Genomic DNA, 25,407 nt, shown 5'->3' on the forward strand with positions numbered 1-25,407 from the left:
TGTGTTTATTTTAAAAAGACTTTTTATTACAGGGAATCTCAGATACATACAAAAGTGGAGCAGAAGAGTGTAATGAGCCCCAAGTACCCCAATATCTGTCTTTCCCTTTGACCAGTCCTTCACCCTCGCCCTTGGTCATTCTCTGGGGTTATTCTGAACCATATTCCAGACATCACATTAGCACTTCCGTGAATGTTTCCATCTATATCTATATAAGATGATTTTTTTTTAAGATTTCATTTATTCATGAGAGACACAGAGAGAAAGAGAGGCAGAGACACAGGCGAAGGAGAAACAGGCTCCATGCAGGGAGCCCGATGTGGGACTTGATCCCAGAATCTTGGGATCATGCCGTGAGCTGAAGGCAGATGCTCAACTGCTGAGCCACCCAGGCATACCTAAGATGATTTTTTTAAATGACCATAATAATGTTTACATCAAAAGATCTTAGTAATTATTTGATATTAACCAGTGTTCAAATTCCTAATGTGAAAACTTTAGTTTTATTTTATATATGATAGCTAGTTTTTATTAAAAGTTGGCAAAAAATATGGAGTCATGTTAAATATTTATACAATATATTTTAATATCTGCTTCAAATAAATTTATGCCTCTGAAGTAAAATCCCACAGATTCCAAGATACATTTTACTTTCTATCTTCCTGCACAAAAAAGTTCTCTGACTTCTTTTTTGGCAGTGAGTCTATCTCCCCTTGGCTTATCAGGAGGAGGTCGCTTCTCTCACTTTTTGTGAATATCTAAATTGGTTTGAGATTTCCTGGTCTTACTCTTTTTGTTTACAGGATTGAGGGAACCTGAACATTCTGTACTGAGGAAACAGAACAGAGGGTTGAATGTGGCAGAAGTCCATCTTGCCTTCATGATGGTGCTCTTATGGTATAAGTAATGCATTCATTTGGGGGTGGAATGGAGTGGGCAGGGGTGGGGAAATCCATAACAAAATTTATTTCCACCGGTGCAAGAATTAAAAAGGAATGGCCTTGGGAACTAAAGCAATTTGTAACTTTGGATGAAATGACTTGCTTTTGAGAGCACCATTGGACAAGGGAAAGGGACTTCTGTTGGCTAAATAACCCATTAACTGTATCTCCCTAAGAAGATACAGTTCGAATAATAACAGCATAGGAATAACCATAGTCCTTTAGAATTTTGTTCAGGTCAAATCCCGTTACGACAAATTTCAATAAGATACCCAAATTTCATATTTGTCTTTTCTGACAAAGTATCAGTATACAATATATCGTATTGTAGAACTTTTTTTGTTCTTAACTTTCCTTAGGGAGAACAAGCACAGGATTTAACATTTTGGGACATTTGGGCCCCATTCAGCATCCGTATAAGTATCATAGCCAGTTTCCCCCACTGCTTGGACCATGGATGTGAGTTTGCCCGAAGCCGGCTGGCTCTGTCACGGAGGTTGTGCCTTGAGCTTCACAGCACAGCCGGCTCCTTTATTCATGCAGGCGAAAAGTGTAGTGAGCAGCAGGATTCCTTGGTGCTTTGGAGGAAGACTAACAATTAGTGAAAGATGGAGTCCCTATTTGTGAGGAGCTGGTAGGCCATTGGGCAGAAAGGGGACAGCTCAAGTCTGACTCTGAGGTCGCAGTGGTGCAGCCATGGGGAGTGGTTTGGAGTTAAGGAGCAAAGCTTTGGTGGTACCCAAGTACTCTACCCTAGAGTTTGCCACATTGCACACCGAGCCATCAGCAAACCAAGTGTTTCTGGAGTGTTTTCATTTTGGTAGCTTTTATTGTAACGGGATTTAACCTGTAACACCTTTTCATCAGAGAAACGCAGATTACAAGATTACACAAATGAAAGTATATATTGCCCCAGTTGTACTTTCCATACTTTGTACAAAATGAACTTCATGGGATGTTAAAGATGTTATTGAATTTGTAGAAGAGCAATCTGCTTCATGAACATGGATATTTACCTTTATGTTGAGGAAGCTAGCACATGCACTGTTTGTGCAGAGCACGCATGAAAACGTCCGTGGAATGTGTCCGTGCAGGATGAATGGGAGCGCTGCTCCAAAGCACTGGGGTCTTTGAATGGCACTAGAGTAGCTGGTGTTGCTTAACGTGGCATTTTTTTTTTCCTGTCCATACTTTCCACCCTTGGTACAGGTATTTTTGATAAAGCTGTGGAATGGAAAGGTATGTTTTTCATGGGATGTTCAAGAATAATTTACCTTAACATTTTGAAGAAGCTCCCTTTATGGGTTTCCTTCTGGGTCTGGCTTAAGCCGACTTAGTTTAATTATAGCAAATAACATTTCTAGAGGCAATATTGGAGTGTAAAATTTTGGCATGATGCTTAAGTTTCTGACTTGCTTTTCTCCGTCCCCTTATTAAAGATAGTAGGCAAATTTCTAAAGCACTTGGGGTGGAGGGTTGCTTTTAAAAGATATGATCTGTGCCATGAAGAAAGAGTGTAGCCAGAGAGTTGCACAAGGCAGTTAATGATATATTTGTTATTGCTAGATCCCTGGTTTCCAATAATTTGCAATTTCATTGAGGAAAGTGATATAAAAATATCCCTTAATATATTAAAATGTGAAGTAAGTTTAGGGACTTGATTAAATTCTCACGACCCTCTTTTTGGTGGTAGAATTCAGATTGAGCCAGTGACGGGCTGAGTGAGCAGGGCTATGTGAAAGTGGCAAGTTGGCAGGCTTGTCGCATGGGTTCTGTGCCAAGTCTCCTGCCTGCACAGCGCTTTTTTCTCTGTCCCCGTTCTGTGCTGACCACGATGACTTGCCCCGGGTGTGTGTACACTCCTAGTTCTTGTAGGAAGGAAGCTTCCTCAGGATAGTGTGGACTTGAAGGCACCACCTAGCTAAATTGGGGAGACCACTTGACCATTTGTTTCGGGAAGACCTGATTGGGAGAGCGCCCCCTATTGACTTTCCTCGGGCAATGAAATTGTGAAAAAGTACACGGCTGTTTGGGGTCAATAGGACGTTCCTTTTCTTGTAAATAAATGAAGTGATTCCTTGGGTGTTGATACTAGTGCTGGACACTAGTGGTGCATTTTAGCCTGCCGCTGTTGGTGGCTTCCATGGGTTGAGAAGTGCTCATTAAAGATCTGTGATGTTTTGTAAACCCTGACTGTTCTGGTGGTTGCAAAGTTAGTGTCTGTTTGGTGTTCCCCATCTTACCAGAAGTGTTTGCTTTTTCTCATTCGTAGAGGTCCTGTAATAAAGAGGGATCCGAACAAGCTCAGAAAGAAAATGAATTTCAAGTAAGTAATTCAGTCCGTTCTGCATCTGTCTGAGGTGTAAGCGGTGTTAGCAGTGCCTTTTGGCTGCCCCCAGAGGGGCTGATCTGTCTCCCAGAGGATGGGGCATGCCGTGTAGGGAGCCACGCTAGGAAGAATGAGTGTGCCCTGGGTATTTTCTGTTCCAACTGAGTGTAGGCAGCAGACCCTTGTGGTTTTTCCTTATGGCAACCTAAACAGCATTTGGGGCGAGAGAGGGCAGTTTGGGGAGATGCTTGTGCATGACAGGATGTAGAGGCAACCTGGCTCGTGCAACTGTGCCTCTGACCCCCTCTTCCAGTCCCTTGGGACACTGAAGCAAGCACTGTCCCAGGTGAGCAGGATTGCCTTTTCCTATGCTTGGTACCCCAGTCAGATTAAAATGACCCCCTCCGAAATGCTTATGTTCAGAAGAACTTGAGGTCGAGAGCACTGATGCGTTGACTTGGGCCCTTTTCAAGGCTCAGAAGTGGAGATTCTAGAGTAGTGATGTCCACATGCCATCGGGCAAGCCACCTTTGAGCACACTGGCCCCATATCTGCAGGTTTGTATAGAAGTACCCCCCCCAACACAGACATAAGTGCACTAGTTTTATTCACTGTAGACTAGTTATTGAAACCATCAAGAAATAGGAATTAAAAAGAGGTGAGATCATAAAGGCATAAAAGTACTGATGTTTCCCCCTGATGTCTTGGTGGATTGTTCTGGGTGTGCCCTGCTCTGGAGGCCCCAGTCTAATGGATCCAGAATGTGTGTTCTGAGTGACACTGACTGAGACACCCCCCAGCAGGAAGTGATGGACATGGAGTTTCCCCCATCCAAAGTCCTTGGTGTATTGGCCTGCATGTGTCCTAGTTGTTGATGAGGCTGGGTCCTGGGGGCCTCCGCGATGCCACACTCACCGTACATTCTCAGTTCTAGTTGACTCAGCTTTTCAATGGCACCCGGCACCACCCCGTCCTCTCTGAAGTGTTTCCTTCCCCCTTGGTTCCTTTCTGGGCCTGACCTGTTGTCTTAGGTGCCCCAAGACATCCAGAGGCCCTCTTTCTGCGCTGCCCCTCAGCGCCATCCGCTGTCCGCCTCCCCTGGGCCATCTCGCCAGGTCCAAGGCTGAACACACCGTGTCTGCCCCACCCCTCTCCCAGGAGCCTCAGTTTCTCCTTTCTCTGCAGACAAAGCTGGGAGGCCCCTCTGATATCCTTCTCACCCTCACCCTGTGTCTGGGCTGTGAGTCTCCTGTTTTCCTGTGAATCTACCATTTGTCTATGTGTTCATCTCCTTTGATATACCACCCACCTCCCCAGTCCAGGCTGTGCCTCTTCTCCTCTGGGGGCTCTGCTCTGATCAGGTCAGCCTCTTGCATGATGTCTTCAGAGCTCACTGTGCCCCAGTTTGGCCTGGGCTTTGTCCCAGCAGGTCCTCGTGGCCTGACCCTACTGACCTTTCCTTTCTCATCTTCAGTGTCCTTCCCTTTCCTGCCCCCAGCCATGTTGTCCTAAACTCTGTGGTTTTCTTCCTGCCTTTGCAGATGCTGCTCCTTCCATTTGAAATGCTCCTGACTTCACCCATTTGTCACCCCCACTTTTGCTTCTAATTAGGACCTCACTCAAGGGTTCCTTCCCCACGGGCCCTCCTACTCTCTAGACTAGGTGTGTGCCTCTGTTTTGTGCCCTCACCGTGAGCACTGTCTGCTCTCCTCTGCACTTTCTCTGGCTGTAACTTTTCAGCATGATGCGATTCGTGTCTGCCCCCTATTCTTGGGAGTCTAGACTCAGGGAGGACCTCTCTGCCTCTTACTGCCTCACCAGAGCTATTGTGCCCATTATCCAGTGGGGCACAGATAGAATTGCCGAATGCTGGCTGCAGCCAGCACCTGTGCACAGCTCTGGAACATTCTGCCCCTTGCCTGCTGGTGTGCACACTCCTTATCCCTTCCTCTCCTCAGTCCAAGATGTTCTTTGAGCCCCTTTGGATGGCTGGCCTTTGTCTGCAATCGTTCCCTCTTTTCTGAGCGTTTCCTGTGCTGACTTCTCTATAGCCTCAATGACCAGAGACCCCCTCCCCTTCTGCCCTTCGGGAGGGTGTTTTCCCATCACATCTGGGTATCTTGGCTGTTGGACTGGGTAGTAGGGGGTGATGTCTTGGGGAGTGGTGTCTTCTGGCTTTTTCCTCATTCCTGCTTCCAAACCATTCTTCCTCTGTTGAAAACCCTCCTGAGGGATGCTTTAATGGCTCAGTCGGTTAGGCAGCTGCCTTCAGCTTGGGTCATGATCCCAAGCCCCATGTCGGGCTCCCTGCTTGGCAGGGATCTGCTTCTCCCTCTCTCTTACCCCCTACTCATGCTCTCTCTTTCTCTCACTTTCTCTCTCAAATAAAATCTTAATTTTTTTTTTTAAAAGAGAAAACCCTCCTCCTGAGCACTGCCCTGGTTTGGTGAAGATTGCTGTGTCTGACTTGGTCTTTGGACCTCGCCGCTTTGCCCTCTCTGGACCCACACCTGAACAGCTGGACATTGTTAGAGGGAAACCCACTGTCGGGAGGACTACTGGCCTGTCCGGGGGCTCGCCCTCCTGACCAGGTCCCTCTCTGCTCCCAGTTGCTGTGTTCTCGGCGCTTATCTCCCAACTTGCTAGCCCGTGAGCCATCTGCGCTTGTACACCTGCTCTTTCCATAGCCTGGTTCTTCTCTCATGCTCCCGACTCCGACTCTCCTCCTTCCCACCAGTGCGTTGCTGGCTGTCCCTTGTGGCCTCGCCTGCATCCGCTCCCTGTCTGTAGTAGGATTTCTTGAGAGTATTTACACACTCTCTACTTTCTTACTTCTCGATCTCTTTTTTTTCTTGGAAAAAAAGTGTCGAGCATGTGAGGCAGCACAGAATAACATAATGAACACCCTTACCCCAATGCACAGAATTAGTAATTGATATTATCATATTGCTTGATTTCCATCTTTTAATATACATTTATTTTAATTATTTTTAACTTTTTATTTCAAATTTCAGGAATTTTGCAGAACTAATACAGAGAGCCCCCCTCCTCCCTGCAGCTCCCCTGATGTTCACACCTAACAGCTAAGGACACCAACTCTGTCACAATAATGACAGCTAAGCTCCAGGCCTTCTTTGAATTTCCCAGGTTTTTCCACTGATGTTTTCTCTTCTCCTGTTCCAGGAGACAGCCAGGACCCTACACTGCATTTGCTGGTGGTTCCTCCCTGGTCTCTTCCATCTGCCTCCTTGTCTCTCACAGTCCAAATGGTTGTTAGGCACATTGATCGTTGTTTCATAAGATGTTCCCTCAGGTTAGCTTTGTCTCACCTTTTCTCGTGACTGGAATGAGGTTATGCATTTTTGGCAAGAATACCACAGAAATGCTTCTTTAGTCTTCTCCAAAAGTTCATAATCTCGATATTACTGGATTTTAATGTTTTTAAAGAAATACAATTGTGTGGATAAAGCACACCTTGGCCCCCCAGCTGTCCGCCTCCCTCTTCCCTTGCCTGCCTGTCCCCTGCCCCATTGCTCCGGTAGCACCAGTCTTGTTTTGGTCACCAAGGACCCCACATTGCTGAATCCAGGGGCCACTTTGCCCTTTCTCCGTGTTTCACCTCTGAGCATCCGGGACAGCACCACTCACTTTCAACCCCACTGCCGTCTCTCTTGCCCCCAACTGAATCAGGGGCTTATGTGGTGGGTTGTAAGCCCCAAATGGCACATGAAATGTTTTTAAAATGAAATAGACTAGGAGCACCTGGGTGGCTCAGTAGGTTAAGTATTTGCCTTAGGCTCAGGTCATGGTTCCAAAATCCTGGTATCGAGTAGCACATCAGGCTTCCTGCTCAGTGGGGAGCCTGCTTCTCCCTCTCTCCCTCTTCCTCTGCCCCGCCCCCCCACCCCCACCCCCGCTTGTGTTCTCTCTCTGTCAAATAAAATATATTTTTTAAATAAATTAAAATAAAATGAAATAGACAAGGAAGTACTAGAAAGTCTTGCAGAGTGGTGAGCATGTAAGGTTAGTTTTAGGGGTGGGTGTTTGACAGCTCGCTGTGTAAAATGTGCTTCTTCCTGTGGGGCCAACCCCCAGGAGAGCTCAGACTCTGTGTGGATTCCTCCTCGTTAGCCATGCATTTTTAGCCCTAGATGCCATCGAGGTACTAAGGACTTCATAGCTGGCCCGGACCTTCTGACTTTTCCAAGCTCATTTTGTTCTCTTCTTCCCTGATTGTTCCATTGGGAGGTGGGGGCTCCCAGTTCCCTGAATGTGCTTGCTTCTCACCCCTCAGGTGTCCATGTCACCATCTCCTTAGAAGCAACCTCCTGCCCTGCTGTCCCATCCCTGCAATTACCCCACCTGTGCCGGGCTTGCATATTACTGTCTGCTTCTCGCTCTGGAACGTGGTCCTTGCAGGCAGCATTCATGTCTTTTTTTTTTTTTTCCATGTCTTATTCTTGTTTCCCTGAGGCGGGAACACAGTGCCTGGGGCTTACACAGTGCCAGGCCCATTGTGGACATCCAGTAAATATTCTGGGGCTGAATGTGTATGAATATTTCTGAAGCAGAAGTAAATAGTTTCAAGTGGGGGTAGGACCTTCTGTCCTGAGAAGGTAGGGCCAGCTGTGGTTGGAGGGCCAGTGGACTGGGTTGTGTTGGTCCCAACCTCTACGGTGCTCACCTTCCCAGTAGTGTGCAGGAAGGTGTGTGGAGACCTAGTGGTGACAAAAGGCTGCCAGTAGTTGATGCACTCATTTTAAGATTCCCTGCTGTCCTTAACCTGTCTACTTTTCTTGCTTGTAATTGTTTTCCTTCACTTCTTCCTCCAAATTCTTTCCTCCATGCACAGCTGCCCTTTCTCCCTCCTGGGTATAAACACTGAACTGTAGTGTTACATGTAAACAAAGAGATTTCTTGTCTGCAGTACTCAGAGCAATGCCAGAGAGAGTGACAAAGTTCCTAGGTTTCCATCCATCTCTCTCTCCACTATCCCAGCAACGGTTTGACTTGGCTCTGGAGGATTCTGGGCCCTGTGTGTTCAGCCCAAGTGCCAGTGACAGCACAGCCTGTGAGGTCACTTCCCAGTGGCCTTTGTACTGAGTGGGCATGATGCACGAATTGCTATGTCTGTGATGTAACACGTGGGGCCTTAACTCTGTATAAAGTTTGCAGCTCCCACCTTAAAGACCTCTTTGGGATCTGGCACATGTATGTGTCTTTTTTTTTTTTTTAATTTTTATTCATTTATGATAGTCACAGAGAGAGAGAGAGAGAAAGGCAGAGACACAGGCAGAGGGAGAAGCAGGCTCCATGCACCGGGAGCCCGATGTGGGACTCGATCCGGGGTCTCCAGGATCGCGCCCTGGGCCAAAGGCAGGCGCCAAACTGCTGCGCCACCCAGGGATCCCATATGTATGTGTCTTATACAGAGCCCACCCTGATGCCCTTGGGCTTGGTCACTTCACACAGAAGAAAACCGAAAAACAAATTTAATTCTGACAAAACTTGGATGCCTAGACAGAAGAAATCCTAGTGGAATTCGGGGGTAGGGTACAGATGGCAGAGGGCTGCACAAAGCTCCAGGCCACCTGGTGCCACACCCTGGTGCCAGGGTCCTGCAGTGCCCGGCCTGCCTTTGCCATGGCATCTCGTTCTGTGAAGGTTCCAGGTGGAGAGAGAGGCTTTGCAGACCTGTGCGCACACTCTCCGGTGAGCATCTCTGGTGCTGGATGTGAGGCCAGCAGTGACCATCCCTCCAGGGAGGTCAGAGGGTAAATCTGTCTCCTCTCAAACCCTGCTCTAAGCTCTGTGGACCTTACAGATCAATGCTGTTTGTATTGTCCTTGTCTTAGTCTCCTGGGGCTGCCGTAACAGACTCCTCAGGGGTGCCAGCAACAGACATATCTCACTGAGCTGGATGCTGGAGGTCTGGATCAGGGTGCTGGCACAGTTGGGTTCCTGGCCTGCGGGTGCTGTCTTCTCCGTGTGTCCTCACATGGTGGAGGGATGGTGGGAGGGACAGCAGGCTCTCTGGAGTTCTTCGTATAAAGATACCGCATGAGAGCCCTGCACTTGCGACCTTATCTATACCTAACCACTTCCCAAAGGCCCATCTCCAGACATCATCACACTGTGAGTTAGGGCTTCCATGTGTGAATTTAGGGGGGACACAATTTAGTTATAACAGTCACAGATACAAAACTGCAAATGAGTAAATAAAGATCAGGCGTTACAAGGTGGTCAGACTGCAATTGTGGGTAATACAAGACAGTGGCTAAACTGTAACTGTGGGGGCTCACCAGTAAATATTTGCTCTATCCAAATGTGAAAGTGATCAAATTACTTTTTACTGTGGTTCCATGTCCTTTGGAAAAGTAGCTTTTCTGTTTTCTTCTCCATAACTTTAGCATCCTTTCGTTGCCTGAGTAGGTCCTATTGTCCTATTGTCTCCATAACTTGAGCATGCTATCGTTGCCAGAGAAGGTCCTATTGTCTGTTTCTATAACCCGAGTATAAAGAGCTGCTTAACTTTGCACAGTGTTTCTGCAGAATTGTAGTCACTTCGGTGCATTTCTTAACCAGAGATGAATAAGGATCATCTGAAAGCGCTTTCCAGCCACGCTGGCCCTTCTTCCTCAAATGTGGCGGCTTAGAGGTTGACTTGCTGTTTAATGGAAAAGGACCAGGGAGTGAATTTGAACTGAGACCAAAAGACGGTTTTTGAAGGCAGGATGATTCTTGATCCCACATGAGTTCCTAGGACTGAAGACTGCATATGAGCAATGTCAGGTTTTGGCAAGAGACAAACGTTAAAATGGCAGCAGGGAGAAGACTGGGGATAAGAGCAGAGCATAGAACCTGTGAAGGCTCCATGCCGGTGCTCTCTGGACCCAAAAACAGGCCCAGATATGTCAGTTGTCCTTAAGGATTGGTTCAGCGGCCGAAGGCCCCTGGAAGGGGGGCCACAACATTGTGGTGGCCTTTGGGAAGATGCTATAGGTGGAACTCATCGAAGTTTTAAAATATGTACAAGCAATAAGATACAAATAGATAATATTCTATTTTTGGAATCAGTGACTCGGTTAAACTTGAATTTTAAATCTCATCACTATAGTGTGGTGCTTGCAAGCATGGATCCTACAGATTACAAGATATGATCTCTGTTTCTTTATGGGGGTGGTACTAATAGTGCCCAGTCGTAGGGTTGCTGGGAGGTTAGATACCACCGCTCCTGTGAAAGCACTATTGTGCCTGCACGTAGTCAGCCCTCAGTAAACATTTGGTGTGTTGCTCTCTGTTTTAGGGGGCCGAGGCCATGGTTCTGGAGAGCGTTATGTTTGCCATTCTTGCAGAGAGGTCGCTTGGGCCAAAGCTCTACGGCATCTTTCCCCAAGGCCGCCTGGAGCAGTTCATCCCGGTAAGATGTGTTCTCGACTGGTCAGTTGATGGGTGCCACAGACAGCAGACAGATTCTATGTCTTGGTCCTGCAGGAGCCTGAGCTGTTGGGGTCTGACATGGTAAATGGGATTCACGTTATGAAACTGTATCAGAAATAAAGAAAAAACAGATTTCTATTGAATTTACATTAGAACCTCTGTTTTTTCTGCCAAGATGTTCATCCAAATGAAAAATATATATGAAACCTAATATTCCGTTGTCCCCTGAAGCTGCTTACCCCAAAACTATTGCTTTTCCCCTTGTACCTCTCAATTTCTGGGCCGCTTTCAGGACTCCCTGCAGAGCCCTTTGGCCCTGGCCACACCACCCACACCTTGGGTCTTTGGCCACCATTGCTCTTTGCCTCGTCTCCCAGCTCACTCCCTCTGTTTGAGTCTTCCCAGCTCTATGTCCCCCACAGAGACATTTCAAGGCCCAGCTCAAATCCTCTTCCCAAAAGTTGGGACTATTTGCTTTTTCTTGCTGCCTGAGGCATTTTTAATGTTGCTGCCACATCTGCCAGTGTGTCATCTTTAGACTTATGTGTGAGTTAGACCCACGAGGGGCTTTGGGCCTTAAGAGCTCATGTTAAAGTGAATCCTGGACAACTCTGGACCTCGTGACCAGGTTGTTGAGACCAGATTGGGTAGAGATGCTGAGCCTGGCTGGCCTGCATTCTCACTCACAGCCTGGTTCACAGATTTGGGGTGGGTGCCTCCTCTTCACCTGTGTGAGCTCCTCGAGGACCGGGTCACAAATGGTGGCCTTTTCATGCCCTGCCTCGCATGGGCACCTATGTGCAGGACTGCCCTGTATAAATATACAGGTGGTTAAGCACAAGCCACCTGGCTGAAGGGATGCTCTGCTTGCCAGGACTCAACCTGTATTCAGTAGGAAGCTGGAGGAAGGGGTCCTAATTGTCTATTCCCCAGAGCCCAGGGAAAGGAGCCTTCTCGTGACCTGTCTCCCAGGAGGGGTGCCCTTTTCTGCTTGATGCAGTGGCACCATATGTGCAGCTGCCAGCCTGGGGGTGTGCTGAAACCAACAGCTATACCGTCATGACAGACCTTCTGTCTCTGTACCTGCACCTCCTTGCTACCTGGCAGTGTTTTCATTTATAACTGTCCCAATAAAGACAGTAACACCCGACTGGTGTGCAAATCAAATGAGATAATAAAGTATTTGAAAGAATTGAAAATCTAAAATACTTCCTGTGGTTAGAAGTGGCAACATCTTAAAAACAATATTGAGTTTGATAAAACCAGATTGTGTAAGACTACACATAGTATACTGTTTTAATAAAGCCCACTAAAAGCAAACTAAAAATTGTTTAAAACATACCTGTGTGGTAAAACTTCTCTTTTTAGGGAAGATAAAGGACCCGTGAGCACAACTCAGAATATTGGGACTGTCCTGTTCTGTATCAGGGATTGATACTATTCTAGTTCTGAAATTCTAATCTCTTTTTGTATATAATGTTTACTATATAGTGAAGATTTTTTAAAGTTCTTAAAATACTGGGTTGAACCAATCATCAACTGTTTTTGGCCCCATAAATGGTGATTTCATTTGGCTCAGCCTGATAGTGCGTGTTATTTCCAGGTTTACTCTTGAGCATCTAGTGGTGTGGGATGCACTCCACCTTGTCTGGTTCCCATAGCATTTTCCAGAGGACACAGGAGAGTGGTGGCCTCTAAGAACCCTGGTTGGTCTCCTATTGCTCTTTCCCTGCGCTTGGGAAAGGACCTTAGAACTATGAAATATGTTCATCTTTGACCACGGTTAGCTTTACACTATCCACGATGCCAAGTATGGCATTTTTTTTTAACAGAGCCACATGAAAAATGAGTGAGCTGCCACTAAGAGCCAAGTCCCCGTCTCTAACCATGTCCTGATCATGTCATAACTTGGAGGGTTCTCGAATAGGAGAGGAGGAGTTTGAGCCTGCTGCTTCCAATGAGCTCTGAGCTCTCGTCATCATGCTCCCACCATTTGTCGAGACTTCCTTGGCTGGGTGCTGGTCCAGGGCCCTTGCCAGCACTATCTGTTCTAGGTCAGAGCAGCCTCACCAGGAACTCGATGTCATACTTCTCATTTTACAGAGATCAGAAAGATGCAGAGGTCTGAGTAACATGCCTTTGGTCATGTGGCTTTGAAATGAGGATTAAAGCCAGAATTCGAGCTGAGTTTTCTCTAACTTGGAGACCACCCCCCCCTTCACCCTTGGGTGCTCTGGATTTTCAGAGGAATGCCTCTTTGGGCTTCTTTAGGGGAGCAGCGCATGTGGAAAAGACAAACAGGTCTTAGTTGAAATTTAGTTGATTGTGATTTCCTTGTGAGGAACTGGGAAAGTGCAGCCTGAGCATGTGTAGCCTCAGACTGCAGTAGTGGGAGCTGGACATCTCTTTCTTCGTTCAGCTGTGCACTCTGAGAGCTGCTCTGTGCCAGGTAGGGTGCTGTGGGGTGCTGCAGATGCCACTGTAGATGAGGGGGTAATGGCTCACCCTGAACTCCTGCCGTGCTTCTGACTAGGACCTGTGCTGAGCACCATCTCTTGGCTGTGATCTTTCAGGCCAGGGTGTCTGAGGTGCTGAAGGAATTGACATGGGCTCATGTAACAAATCCTGAGACTCAACTTTTACCAGGGACGAGGGCATGGAGAGGGAAGAGAGGGCAGAGTCTGCCTAAATGCTTGTATGTGAGAGGGGCCACAAGCTGAGAAATGCCATGGCGGTTGCTGGGTCACTGTCCACTGTCCACTTCCTCAAGGAGTTTTGTGTGCCGGCTGAGGCAGACACCCTGTGGAACTGGCTGCTAGGTCTTAGGCTTCTGTGATCGCCCCCCTCCAGGCTTTCTGGAGAAATGCTGTTTGTTCTCTAACTCTCTTGTTCGTTCCAGAGCCGACGCTTAGACACTGAAGAATTAAGCTTGCCAGATATTTCTGCAGAAATAGCTGAGAAAATGGCCACATTTCATGGTATGAAAATGCCATTCAATAAGGAACCAAAATGGCTTTTTGGAACAATGGAAAAGTAAGTGGTCAAACCGCTTGGCTCTAACTTAGTTTTCTATTAGCGGCTGCCAGAGGTGCCAGAGTGAGTACTTATTTGCCATGATGGTTGGAGGTCTTCCTCTGGTCCACTGAATAGGTGGGTGGGCAGAGATGAGCTTTGTAGAGAGCCTGGAGCCCCAGGCTCTGTCCTGGGGCCTGAGGGTCCCTGCTGCCATCGTACTTGACAGGACCCCCAATGGTAAGCCATGGTGAACTGGGAGGTGATTTTTGTTCTCCCTTTTTTTTCCAGGTACTTGAATCAAGTGCTGAGGATTAAGTTTGCTGGGGAGCCCCGGGTGAAGCAGCTCCACAGGCTCCTCCGCTACAATCTGCCTCTGGAGCTGCAGTATCTGAGGTGAGGAACGGTCGGTGAAGGCCATAGGGTTTTTCTGAAACAAAACACAAAACAAGCCATGGGGGCAGTTGGGGGGAACCGTTTAGCCCGAGCACTGGGGGATATGGGGCAGGAAGCCTGGTTTGGGCCTGCGAGTAGGGGCAGCCATGGAGTGTCCAGGGTGTACTCACCCGAGTGTGAGAAGTCACAGTTGTCATCACTCATGTGTGTGAGTAGTGCTGAGGACATGGAGACCAGGATGACCTTTGAGGCACTTGCATCTTATTAAGAGAAACAGAGACAAGCAAACATGTCCCGTAGCGTTGAGTTGTGATAAGAGATGTGATGGAAACCAGGGGCTGGAGCAGAGGAGGAGGGTTGTGCTTTGGGTGGAAAGGGCCTGGCTGTAGAAGAGCTAGGTGCCCTCGGGGGCTGGTGTGAGTCTCCAGGGTGAGCTGGAGCTACGTGAATGCAGTACTCTCGGAGCTCACGGGGAAGGCACTGCACAGAGGCTGCATGGTGGTGCAGTGTGCCTGTCTGCTACCAGGCATGGAGGCATCTGACCTACACTGTGATTCCCTTTCCAGGTCACTACTTGAATCCACCCCTTCTCCAGTTGTGTTTTGTCACAATGATTGTCAGGAAGGTAAGAATTGCTGCCTGTTAGGTGAAGCTGGGTTTGTGTGTCTCCTTCAAAGGCAGCCTCCAGCGGTGTGATGGATGCCAGGTGTCTGTGCAGAAGGGGGTACACATGTGAAATAATGGCACAGCTACACAGTGGAATATTCTACCACTATTAAAAAAAAAATGAGGTCGAGTTTTTATGCAGACCAACAGAAGAAATTTCCAGGATATGTTAAGAGAAAAAAAGCAAGTTTTAGAAAAACACGGGTGTCTTCCCATTTTTGTAAACAATACATTCATAGAAGAAAAAATGGCAACAGTCACTAAACTGTGAGCTTGGATAAATGATTGAAACCTCCTAAGTCACATGTTTGTTCAGTGTTTAACTCTGTGAACATGCAACTTCGATAATCTGAAAACCCAGTGAGAGGTAACTGCCCCCGTTCAGTCCTGGGGGCCTTGCCCTGGCCGCATTTTGCACCTGCTCTCCTGGGATTAGTTCACTCTACCATGACCTTGGGTCTCTGCCTTCCAAAAAGTATAATGCCAGGTACCCCTCACTGTGACTTCAAACGGAGGCCCCGTCTAAGCTCCACCGGTGCTGCTGTGGTGCCGGGTTCTGGTGTGGTTTTGCCTTGCTGTCCCTGTCCTCTTCATCATGGCTAGCTCATATCCACCCTCAGGCCCTATGCCAGGCTCAGCAGTTTGTTTTTAATTTTGATAATAGTCTCTGTTGAAGACCAGTCATTAGTTAAGACATTAGTTTGAACCAAAATACCTTTTATTAATTAGTGGATCATTGCGGCCAAGTCAAGCAGGGTGTAGACATGTCAGCCAGGTTTGTGTGTTAGCAGGCAATAGTCAGCTACACAGACATCACCAGGGGGGTCTGGCCAGTGATCGCCAATGTATGAAAAGGCTAGAGGAGGTGGGAGTTATACATTTACTTTGCTCTACTGCTCTGGGCATCTCCTTGTAATGGCCCCTGGAAATGGAAGATGTGTGCTAAAAACCCTAGAGAAAACACTTCCTGCAGAAACCCTGGAGAGAGTGGCCAAAAAATTAGCAAAGCTTGGCTCACTGGTGCCTACCCGCCAGCCTGATAGTGACAGATGCTGAGCATTGGGTCGAGTGTGGGGCCTTGGGAAGAGCCTGAAGAGCCAGTCTGGCAGCCAGTTCACTTCAGGCCCAGAATTCAGCTGTGGAAGGAAATATGATGGAAGGAAAGATGCCTGTGGTCTCCTCCTTGGGCGTATGGTCTGCAGAGCCCTGTGCTGCCTAAGCTGGATGCCAGCACACAGCTTCCTAACTGGTGGGCCACAACCACCCTCCCTAGGGCTGCTCGGGTTGTTGGGTCAGCCAGAACTCCAGGATGCAATCAGGTGTTTTCTTTCATACCCTGGTGTAGAAAGTCTGGAGGTGCAGTCCCAACAAGCCAAGGGAGAGCCATTCTTGTTCCAGGGTGAGCTTGGGGCCATGTTACTCTTGGGCTGTTGTGAACAGGGGCCTTGTGTCCACATGGCCCAAGGCCTTCAGTTTGGGCTGGACTTCGGGGGGCAGTGTGCTCCGTGGCCCACACCCACTCACTGTGTGGTTAGGGTTCCCTGACAGGATCAGCACCACTCTCAGCCCTACGTTCAAGGACTTTTGCTCTCAACTGTGCCACATGCCAACAGTAAATGGCATGTTATCTAAACCTTTCTGCAGGTAATATCTTAATGCTGGAAGGCAGAGAGAATTCTGAAAAGCAGAGACTGATGCTCATCGACTTCGAATACAGCAGCTATAATTACAGGTATGAAACAGCCACAGAAGGAAATAGGCAGCCATGACACAGTACCGTAGGAGCTTGTGCACTCTGTCCCAGCGTCCTAGCAGTCTTCAGCAGCGTGGAAAGCAGCCGGGCCTGTTCTTCGCTGGTAGTGGGGGGCAGCAGTGTGAGTGATCAGAACACAGAATTGGGTATTTTGTTGGCTTCAGAGATCAGAGTACTGAGTGCAGGAGAATGCTCTCGAACAACTGCTCCTGAGTGGTGGGTTGGGTGGTGCTTTTGTAGCTTCAGTTGGCTGTGGTTGTGGTAAATGCCCTGTTGGCCCTCTCTGCCCCTGGGGCAGTCATCCTTGGGGAACCACAGGAAAGACAGCTTGTTGTTGAGAGGGATGCTCACAACTTGGCCTTTTCCCCTCTCTGACCAGAGGAGCCTCATGGTGCGGTAGTCTGCGCCCTTCTCTGCAGCTCTTACCTCTTTTTCAGGGGATTCGACATTGGGAATCATTTCTGTGAATGGATGTACGACTATACCTATGAAAAGTACCCTTTCTTCAGAGCGAACATCCTGAAGTACCCCACCAGGAAACAACAGGTAGGAGGTGACTGTGTAGGCTTGGTAGATTAATGCATGAGTCCATTTCATGCAGTTAGAATTGATTGCATCTTCATGACACCTTTTTTAAATCATGGAATTTTTAAGCAAACCCTTTTGCTCTAAAATGGGATTTTGTGTTTGGACACAAACTTGACATTTTAATCCCTGTGTCAGGGATAACCTGTATTCAGTTAGAAAAAACACAGTCTCTTTTGTAGCTCCTTCTCATTTTTTCCAAAAAGCCCAGCCTCTGATCTGCCTCCTGGCCTTCTTTGTGGGGATCATGATGTTTTCTGTGTGTGTTTCACTCTGTGCAGACAAAAGTAGTCTATTGGGCACCATGACTTAGTAGCTGCTACGGCTGTTACCAGTTCCCTTTCCTGTCCTGAGTATGGGGGAGGGGGCTGCGTGAAGAATCACCGTGTGGGAAGTTCCTCCTGGGAGCCCCTGCTCTCTTCCTCAGCCCGCCGTCGGAGCTGTGGGTTGAGGGTAAGTGGGTAGCGATGTGGAAGCAAGCCCAGTTGAGAAGAAGGTATCCTGAGCCTGGGCAGGGCAGTAGCTCAACCCCTGCTACGGAACAGCTCTTCCCGTGGAACTCTTGCCAGCTCAGCAGCATTTCAGAGAGGTCAGAGAGAGGTGTGAGGACTGGGATGCAGTCAGCCGCTGCTGTATTTCACTCAGGAGATGTCCTTGAGCACTCTCACCTGTGCCAGGCGCAGTGATCGTACCTTCAGCAGATGGCACACACTCCAGGGGCAGCCATTCAAGCGTTGACTTGCTGTGGGACCAAAACTATATTGCCCTCTTCTGGCCACACTGTCAGGACAACTGTGATGAGCTTGAGTGGGTTCCAAGCAGAGTGGCCAGGCTGGCTCTGGCCTCGAGGTCATGCTGTATGAGAAGAAAGGTGTTGGGGGACGAGGAGACGCAGCAGCAGTCTTCAGGTATTGAAATTCCTGCTGTACCGAAGGAAGTTCTTCCTCTGTCACAACTGGGCAGCCCCAGAGTGTGGACTCTCCAGCCAGGAGGAGGGGGTTTTCTGCCAGTGAGAAGGCAGGTTCCATGTGATGGGCTGCAGGGCTGTGTAACCACCAGCACTGCACAGCGACGGAAATGAAGGAAGTTCAATTTTTATATTTTGAGCAATTTAAAAAGTCACATATAGGTGTTGGTCTTCATTAGCTACCCTTTCTGCACCTACCTGGTAAAGTCATGCTTTTCTCTCTTTAGTCCGCTAATGAGATGATTTAAAATGTTAAACTATGAAGTTCCTAAAATAAACCATTTGAATGAGGTGTGTTATTTTGGAACACTCTGTTGGGTCCAGTGAGGCAGTCTCTTACCTAGGACTTTTACATCTATGTGCATACGTGAAATGGGCTTAAAATGGTCATTTAAAAAATTATTATTCGTATCTAGTTTTGGAATAAATATTATGCTAGTCTAATAAAATGTGTTTGGTGTCCCTTTGTAATTTTTTTGGGACAAATTTATATAACATGATGTTCTTTGAAAATTTGGTAACTTTACCTGTAAGAAAGTGTGGGCCTCAAACTTTTGGGGAGGAAAGGTCATTACCATTTCTTAAGGTGTTGATCTATTCAAATTTTCTGTCTTCATTGGCCAATTTGAGCATTTAGTGTCTCTCAGAAATTAACCCATCTTGTGTGATGGTTCAAGCATGGGTTTTCAAAACAGTGCCTAGATTTGAATCGCAGATCTGCCACTGTTCACTGTCACCTACTGACTCTGTGTGTGCTTCTGTTGCCTCGTCTGCAGAAATTATTCTGTTCTTGGGAGGTGTGAGGTCATGTTCAGAAACAAAGGCTCAGGACGGTGCCTGCTACATAGAATTTAATAGGCGTGAGCCATCGCCATGCCTGTGCCAGGTTTACTCCTTCCAGAATGCCCTGCTAGCACAGCCCTCTAGCTGGAATGCTGCTTTCTGGTGGGAGGAGGTGTGGAGTATGAAAGCCATCTGGGAACAGGAAAGTGGACGAGGTGGTGGAAAGGCAGTGTTGCCCTTCCAGCTACGTAATCCATTAATGGCGTTCTCTAGGTGAAGCAGCTGCCAGCCGTTTCCTTTTTATAAAAGAAAGCAAGTGAATGATGGTTCTCTGTGTTCTGGTGCCGTTTGGTATAGTGTGAGCTGCTGAAGAACGGGGGTCTTCTAGATCCTGATTGACATGTAGACTACATGCGGGACCTGGTAGAGCCTCTTCTCCAAACCAGAATTAGACCTTGCCAATCTGCGGACATACACACGTCATTGCAGCACATCAGAGGCAGCAGGCCCCTTCACGTGGTCTGGTGAGCTCCCACTCTGAGGGAGCCTCTGCCAGCGACCTCGGGCCCCTAGCGCCCATGCCAGGCACACCTGTGAAGGCCCCACACAGAATGCCAGCCCATCCAGGGGGATGTGTGACGTAGGCTTACCCTGCTTTGTGACCAGACTGGGAAATGGGAATGTGGAGTAGATTCTACCTCAGTGATTTTGTCCAGAAGCAGCGGTGGTTTCCTGTGCCTGTCTTGTTGACAGTGTGGCACCGAGTCCAGTAAACTCTGACTGTGATCACAGCCGCATGCACCGGTGAGCTTCCGTGCTCCTGCCTGGCACAGAGCTCCTCCAGGCCCTGCCAGGTGTGTAGGGTGTCCACTGACCATGTGGGGTGTCCACTGGATGTGTGGGGTGTCCGCTGGATATGTGGGGTGTCTTCCAGCCATGTGGTGCTTCCTGACAGTTCTTGACACCACCATCTGTCACCGTCAGATTCTAATGTAATTACTTTTTTTTAAAGCTCCACTTTATTTCCAATTACTTGGCTGCATTCCAAAATGAATTTGAAAACCTCAGTAATGAAGAAAAGTCCATTATAGAAGAAGAAATGTTACTTGAAGTCAATAGGTAATTTGTTTTGTTGTTAATTTATAAAAAATTGTTGTCCTGTTTATAGAATATAATTGGGATGCCAAATTGCAATCGTTAGTATTTTAGGAGCTTCTTTATACCCTTACATCTTTGGGACTTCTACTTTGTCAAACATGGAGCATTTGGTGCCTCTCCAGATTTCAGCACACAGCAGGTGTAGAGAGCAGGGTCAGTGTTATAGGGTCAGGGTGTGTGGTTGGCGCTCCACACTGTAATCCACACATAGGACTCGGCTGTGTGAGGCTGTGCCACCCAGGGCCTGTATGCTCTCGTCTCTTGATGCTCATGGAGTGGTGGGCACCATCCAATAATGTGTTTCTTCTGAAAACTATAAATTGTGAGTGTTCTGAGTCTTGCTTTTAATTTTTCTTCACTAGCTCTCAAAGCAGGGCTGAGAAACTTCTAGATTTCATGAAAGCTTGGACCCCTGTTTATCAAACACACTCATCTCTTTAGTTAAGAGACCTGAATTACTCCTTCTTTGAGCTCTCTTAGGAGATTCTTTGGCAAAAATGTTCAGGTGACTTCAGTCCACTCACCATAAATCACCTCTTCTGAAGTGTCCACGGCCCTGTTGCTGGGCGTACAGCCACCCTTACTGTCCCTGGGGCTTCCCCTGGTGCATAGATCTTCCCACTCTGGTTCTAGAATGGATAGAAATAGAAAAGTGGAGGAGAGCCAGACAGAAAGGGTAGCTCCAAGGGATGTGTAGTGGGTCAAGGACCACAAGAAAAGCAATCAGGTTTGAGGAGGACACTGAAGCATTCAGTGAAGCCCAAAGGCACTGTTGTGAGGGGAGCTTGGGTTCTCAGTGATGGGGGCCATGGTGCACCGCCACACTCTGTTTCACTGCTGTAGGAGGGCAGGGATGAGGGTGAATGAGGGTGAGGCAACATCCTACCTCCTCAGAAAGCCAGTGAGTCATCCAGAGGCCTGTGTGTTCCTCCTCTCGTATAATGCCCCCTAAGTTGCTGATGATGGGCGCTCGCGTACATGTAGCAGAGACCGTTTCTTTCCCGGTGTGGCTCGTGCCCCGCCTATGTGGCCCCCAAGGCCTCTGTGTGAGTCCTTGGACTGTAGCCATGCGCCAGGGACAGCAGTTGGGCATGTCCACACTGCAGGTCCACCTGCCACCAGTAGAGGTGGGAGAGGCCAGCTGCTGGGCTCCCACCCTGTTCTTGGTCACTATGGAATATAATCTTGTTGAGTGGGCCAGGGCAGACTGGGTTTGCGTCCCGATGAGTTACAGTGCCTGCCAGCAGGAAATCCCATCACTGGGCCTTTGGCCAGCACCACACATCTCATGTGCATTTCCTGCTTTTGTAATTACAGGTTTGCCCTTGCATCCCATTTCTTCTGGGGACTTTGGTCCATCGTACAGGCCAAGATTTCATCCATTGAATTTGGGTACATGGTATGTTTCGGGATGGTTTTCTCTTCTATTCCCAGAAAGAAAATTGTTTGTGAGTGCATGGCGGGAAGTGAACGTTCTTACAGAGATCTACATGTGTCCCCACAAGGTCCTGAACGAGGTGACCTGGCACCAGGACAGCAGGCTCAGCCCAGGAAGCTGGGGGTTAAAGGCTGCACTATTTAACCCACTTTGGCTCTGCATCTGCCTTTGGAGGTGGCTTCACCTTCCCTGCTTCAGAGAGGTGCTTTATGACCCTGTGGCTCTGATGGATCTTGGTGGTCCAGCCCTTGACCTCAGGCCTTTCTGACAGGAGGGACACAGAGTGAAGGAGCGTGAGGGTGCCTGCCTGTGCTTTGACGTGTTTGCTTCAGTTGTCACTGCTCCATTCTCTGGCCTGCAGTGCCCATTCTCCAGTGGGTGGCTGGTGCGGATTGAATGAGGATGTAGTTCGACAAGCCAGGCTGTCATTTCCTTCTAACTTTAGGAACTGTTCGTAACATAGACAGTTTTAACCTTGAGTTAAGCCGTCTGCTGCCCCGTAGCAAGTGTTGGTGGCATGTCCTGGGGTGGGGGCACACACACTCTGCTGTGAGCATCTTGCTTTAGGACAGGTTCATTCATCCTCCCAGTCCTTGGTTATAGCGATTTCTGCTTCCAGGCAGGAGGTTTGATGACACACAGACGCTGTTAGGGAAAAGAAAGGGGGAATAAGGAGTTTTAAACGGATTCAAAGCCATGGTCAAATGATACTGTAAGACAAAGTACACATCAGAAAATATTACCAAAGATAAGGAATAATTTCATAATGATAAAGGGATCAGTTAATCCAAAAGACATAGAAAAAAATCCTAAATGTGTATGTATTTGTCTTGCTTCAGAAGACATAAAGCAGAACCTGAGAAAACTGAGCAGAGAGGTGAACCCACAGAGCAGAGAGGCAGAGCTGGACACACAGCAGTGAGAGGGATGGAGTGGGGACCGCACTCTTGCCCAGCCAGAGTGGGGTAGAGGGTAGAAGGGGGACTGCAGTCTCCCCCAGCCTGAGAGGAGGGATGAAGCGGGGGCCGTCTCTTGCCCAGCCTGACACTGTTGAATGCCCAACTGCAGGATGTAAGTTCTTGCCTGGTGAATATGGCATATTTGCCAAGATAGACCATACGCTGGGCGTTACGAAACAGATCTCAAGTTGAAAAGAATTGAAATCCAAAGTATATTTTCTGACCATCATGGAATTTAGTAGGCAATCAACAACAACAGAGTTTGAAAATTCTTAATTATTTGGAAATTAAACAGTATACCTACATAAACCCTGGATTGTAGTGAAATAGACAATTAGAAAGTATTTTGAACCAGATTATAATGAAAACACAATATATCAATTTGCAGGGTATAGTTAAAGCAGAGTTTAAAAACTTGTGGCTTTGAAGGTTTTACATTTGTATTAGATAAGAAATCCTCAAACCAGTGACTGGAGCTTCTACTTTAAAAAGCTAGAAAGAGAAAAAAACAACCTCAGCCTGAAGTCAATAGAACTAGATAAAGAGGGGCACCTGGCTGGCTGTTGGTGGAACACACGACTCCTGATCTCAGGGTCATGAGTTCAGGCCCCACATTGGGCATGGAACCTACTTTTTAAAACAAATCTAAATAAAGCTAAGAGCAGAAATCATTAAAATAGAAAATGGATGGGGAAAAAAGAGAAAACCAATGAAACCAAAAGTTCTTTGAAAAGCTCAATACAGTTTACAAACTTTTAGCTATATTGAGCGAGAAAGAAAGAAGCACATATGACCAGTATCACGTACAAGGAGAAGGTGTCCCTCCAGGTCCTGTGGGTGTTGAAAGGGTAAGAGAATATTATGAATAACTTTACACCGACAGATTTGACAGTGTCCATAAAATGTGCACATTTCTTGGAAGATAGAAATGACAAAAACTAACCTAACAAATGATCATATATTTATTGGATAAATTGAATTCATACTCAGAAAACCTCCCTGTAGCATAAACTGCATGTCCTGGTGAATATCACCCAATATTTAAGGAAGAAATAATACTTGTTTTACACAGACTTGTAGAGAATAAAGAGAGGAAGGGACTTTTCTCTACTCATTTGATAAAGCATTGCCCCGATGCCAAAACGAGACAAAAACATTAAGAAAACTGCAGATCAGTGCCCTTCATGAGCAGGACAGAAAAATCATTATCAAAATATTAGCAGAAATTAGGGCAGCGCAGGTGGCTCAGCGGTTAGTGCCACCTTCAGCCCAGGGTGTGATCCTGGAGACCCAGGATCGATCCCACTTCGGGCTCCATGCATGGAGCCTGCTTCTCCCTCTGCCTGTGCCTCTTGCCTTTCTCTCTCTCTCTCTCTCTCTCTCTCTCTCTCTCTGTCTCTCATGAATAAATAAATAAAATCTTTAAAAAATATATTAGCAGAAATTAAATCCAACATAGATAGGACCAAGTGGCACTTATCTCTGGAATGCCAGGTTAATTTAACATTTTAAAAACCAGTTAGTATAATTCAGCATATTAACAGAATGAGAGAGGAAAACCATATTATCTTCTGAGTGAATGCAGGCAAAGCATTTGACAAAATCCAATACCCATTCATGATCATAATTTAAAACAGAAACAAGCCTCAGCAAAGTAGAAATAGTAGGGTCCTTTCTCTACCAGGGGAAGGGCACATATGAAACATACAGCTAGCGTCATAATTACCAGTGAGAGCTGGAGCATTCCTGCACACCTGAGAGCCCCAGACAGCAAGCAAGGCAGGTGTGCTGCTCTCACATCCCACTGCCACCCCCCAGGGGACCAGAGCACCTGGGCAGCATAGTGAGGCCAGGAAAAGAGAGGAACTGCAAAAGTACTGGAAACAAAGAAGAAAAACTTCTGTGTTATAGTCGACATGATCAAGTACATGAGAAAATATGAAAGAATCAACAGAAATGCTGTTTAAGCTGTGGAAGTGAAGTTTCATTGTATTTACAATGGTATAAAACATGAAATACTTAGGGATGAGATTTTTGAAATATGTGCATGGTCTTCACACTGGAAACTGTAAAACATGGCTAAAAACCTAAATAAATGGACTGCGAGACCCCATTTATGGCTTCAGGAGACTCCATATTAAGAGTCTGTTCTCCCCAAGCTGATACCCAGAGTCTCTGTGATCCCAGTCAAATACCAGCCCCCACCCAGCCCCAGGCGTTTTGGCAGAAACTGGTAAGTTCTAAAATTTATGTGAAACTAAAACTTAACAAAGTTGGAGGACTCATTCTGCCGGATTTTAAGATGTATCAAGACTGCGATATTGGTGTAAAGATGGACATCTGTCAAATAGAGTAGAGCCTGGTGCCCAGAGACACTCATACATACAGCCGACTGATACTCAAGGGTCACGTCATTCATTGGAGAAGGGGTTAGATTTTCAAAACTGATGCGGGAAGAACTAAGCAGCCATACGGGAAAAATTATGAACTTGGTTTCCCACCATACACAAGCATTAACTTGGATAACAGGCCTAGGTGTAAAAGCATCTGGAAAACAAAGGAGAAAAGCTTTGTGACCATGGCAGAGATTTCTTAGGTTATGTAAAGCACTGACCATAAAAGAAAAAAGATACAGTAAGTTTGGCTTAATCAGTTAAAAACTTGTGATCTTAGAATGACATTATTAAGAAAACAAATAGGCAAGCACAGCCTTGGAGCAAATGTGGCAGATCTCTCCCTCTAGAAGGACTTGTATTTAGAATATATAAAGAGCTCACAATTTAGCAAGAAATCAAACTACTTTGTAAATAGGCAGAAGATTTGGACATTTCACGAGAGAGAAGCAAATGGTTAGTAGACATCTGTTTTGTCTGCTTAATGTAATTAGTCATAAAAGAAGTGTAGATTGAATCTCCAGCAAGATGCCCTGCATACTATGATGGCAGCTAAAACGTTTAAGACACCAACACTACCAAATGTC

General features: G+C 47.0%; 1 protein-coding gene across 11 annotated transcripts in view; it reads left to right on the top strand.

Moving 5' to 3' along the window:
• The window catches only part of CHKA (choline kinase alpha), a 70,521-nt gene that overhangs the window by 39,000 nt on the left and 6,114 nt on the right, over positions 1-25,407 (top strand). For 4 of the 11 annotated variants that reach the window (XM_035701574.1, XM_035701573.1, XM_035701579.2 and 1 more), the window contains exons 3-11: positions 3,214-3,267; positions 10,577-10,690; positions 13,610-13,743; positions 14,014-14,118; positions 14,685-14,743; positions 16,429-16,516; positions 16,975-17,083; positions 19,885-19,991; positions 21,348-21,429. In XM_035701574.1, coding sequence (XP_035557467.1) covers positions 3,214-3,267; positions 10,577-10,690; positions 13,610-13,743; positions 14,014-14,118; positions 14,685-14,743; positions 16,429-16,516; positions 16,975-17,083; positions 19,885-19,991; positions 21,348-21,429 — 852 coding nt within the window. Of the gene's footprint in view, positions 1-2,150; positions 2,181-3,213; positions 3,268-10,576; positions 10,691-13,609; positions 13,744-14,013; positions 14,119-14,684; positions 14,744-16,428; positions 16,517-16,974; positions 17,084-17,403; positions 18,539-19,588; positions 19,727-19,884; positions 19,992-21,347; positions 21,430-25,407 lie in introns of those variants that run through there. The other 7 variants (XM_035701575.1, XM_035701581.2, XM_035701580.2 and 4 more) reach the window with 5 other exon arrangements.

Source organism: Canis lupus, chromosome 18 (genome assembly GCF_003254725.2).
Source record: "Canis lupus dingo isolate Sandy chromosome 18, ASM325472v2, whole genome shotgun sequence".
In the NCBI taxonomy this organism is placed as follows: domain Eukaryota; kingdom Metazoa; phylum Chordata; class Mammalia; order Carnivora; family Canidae; genus Canis; species Canis lupus.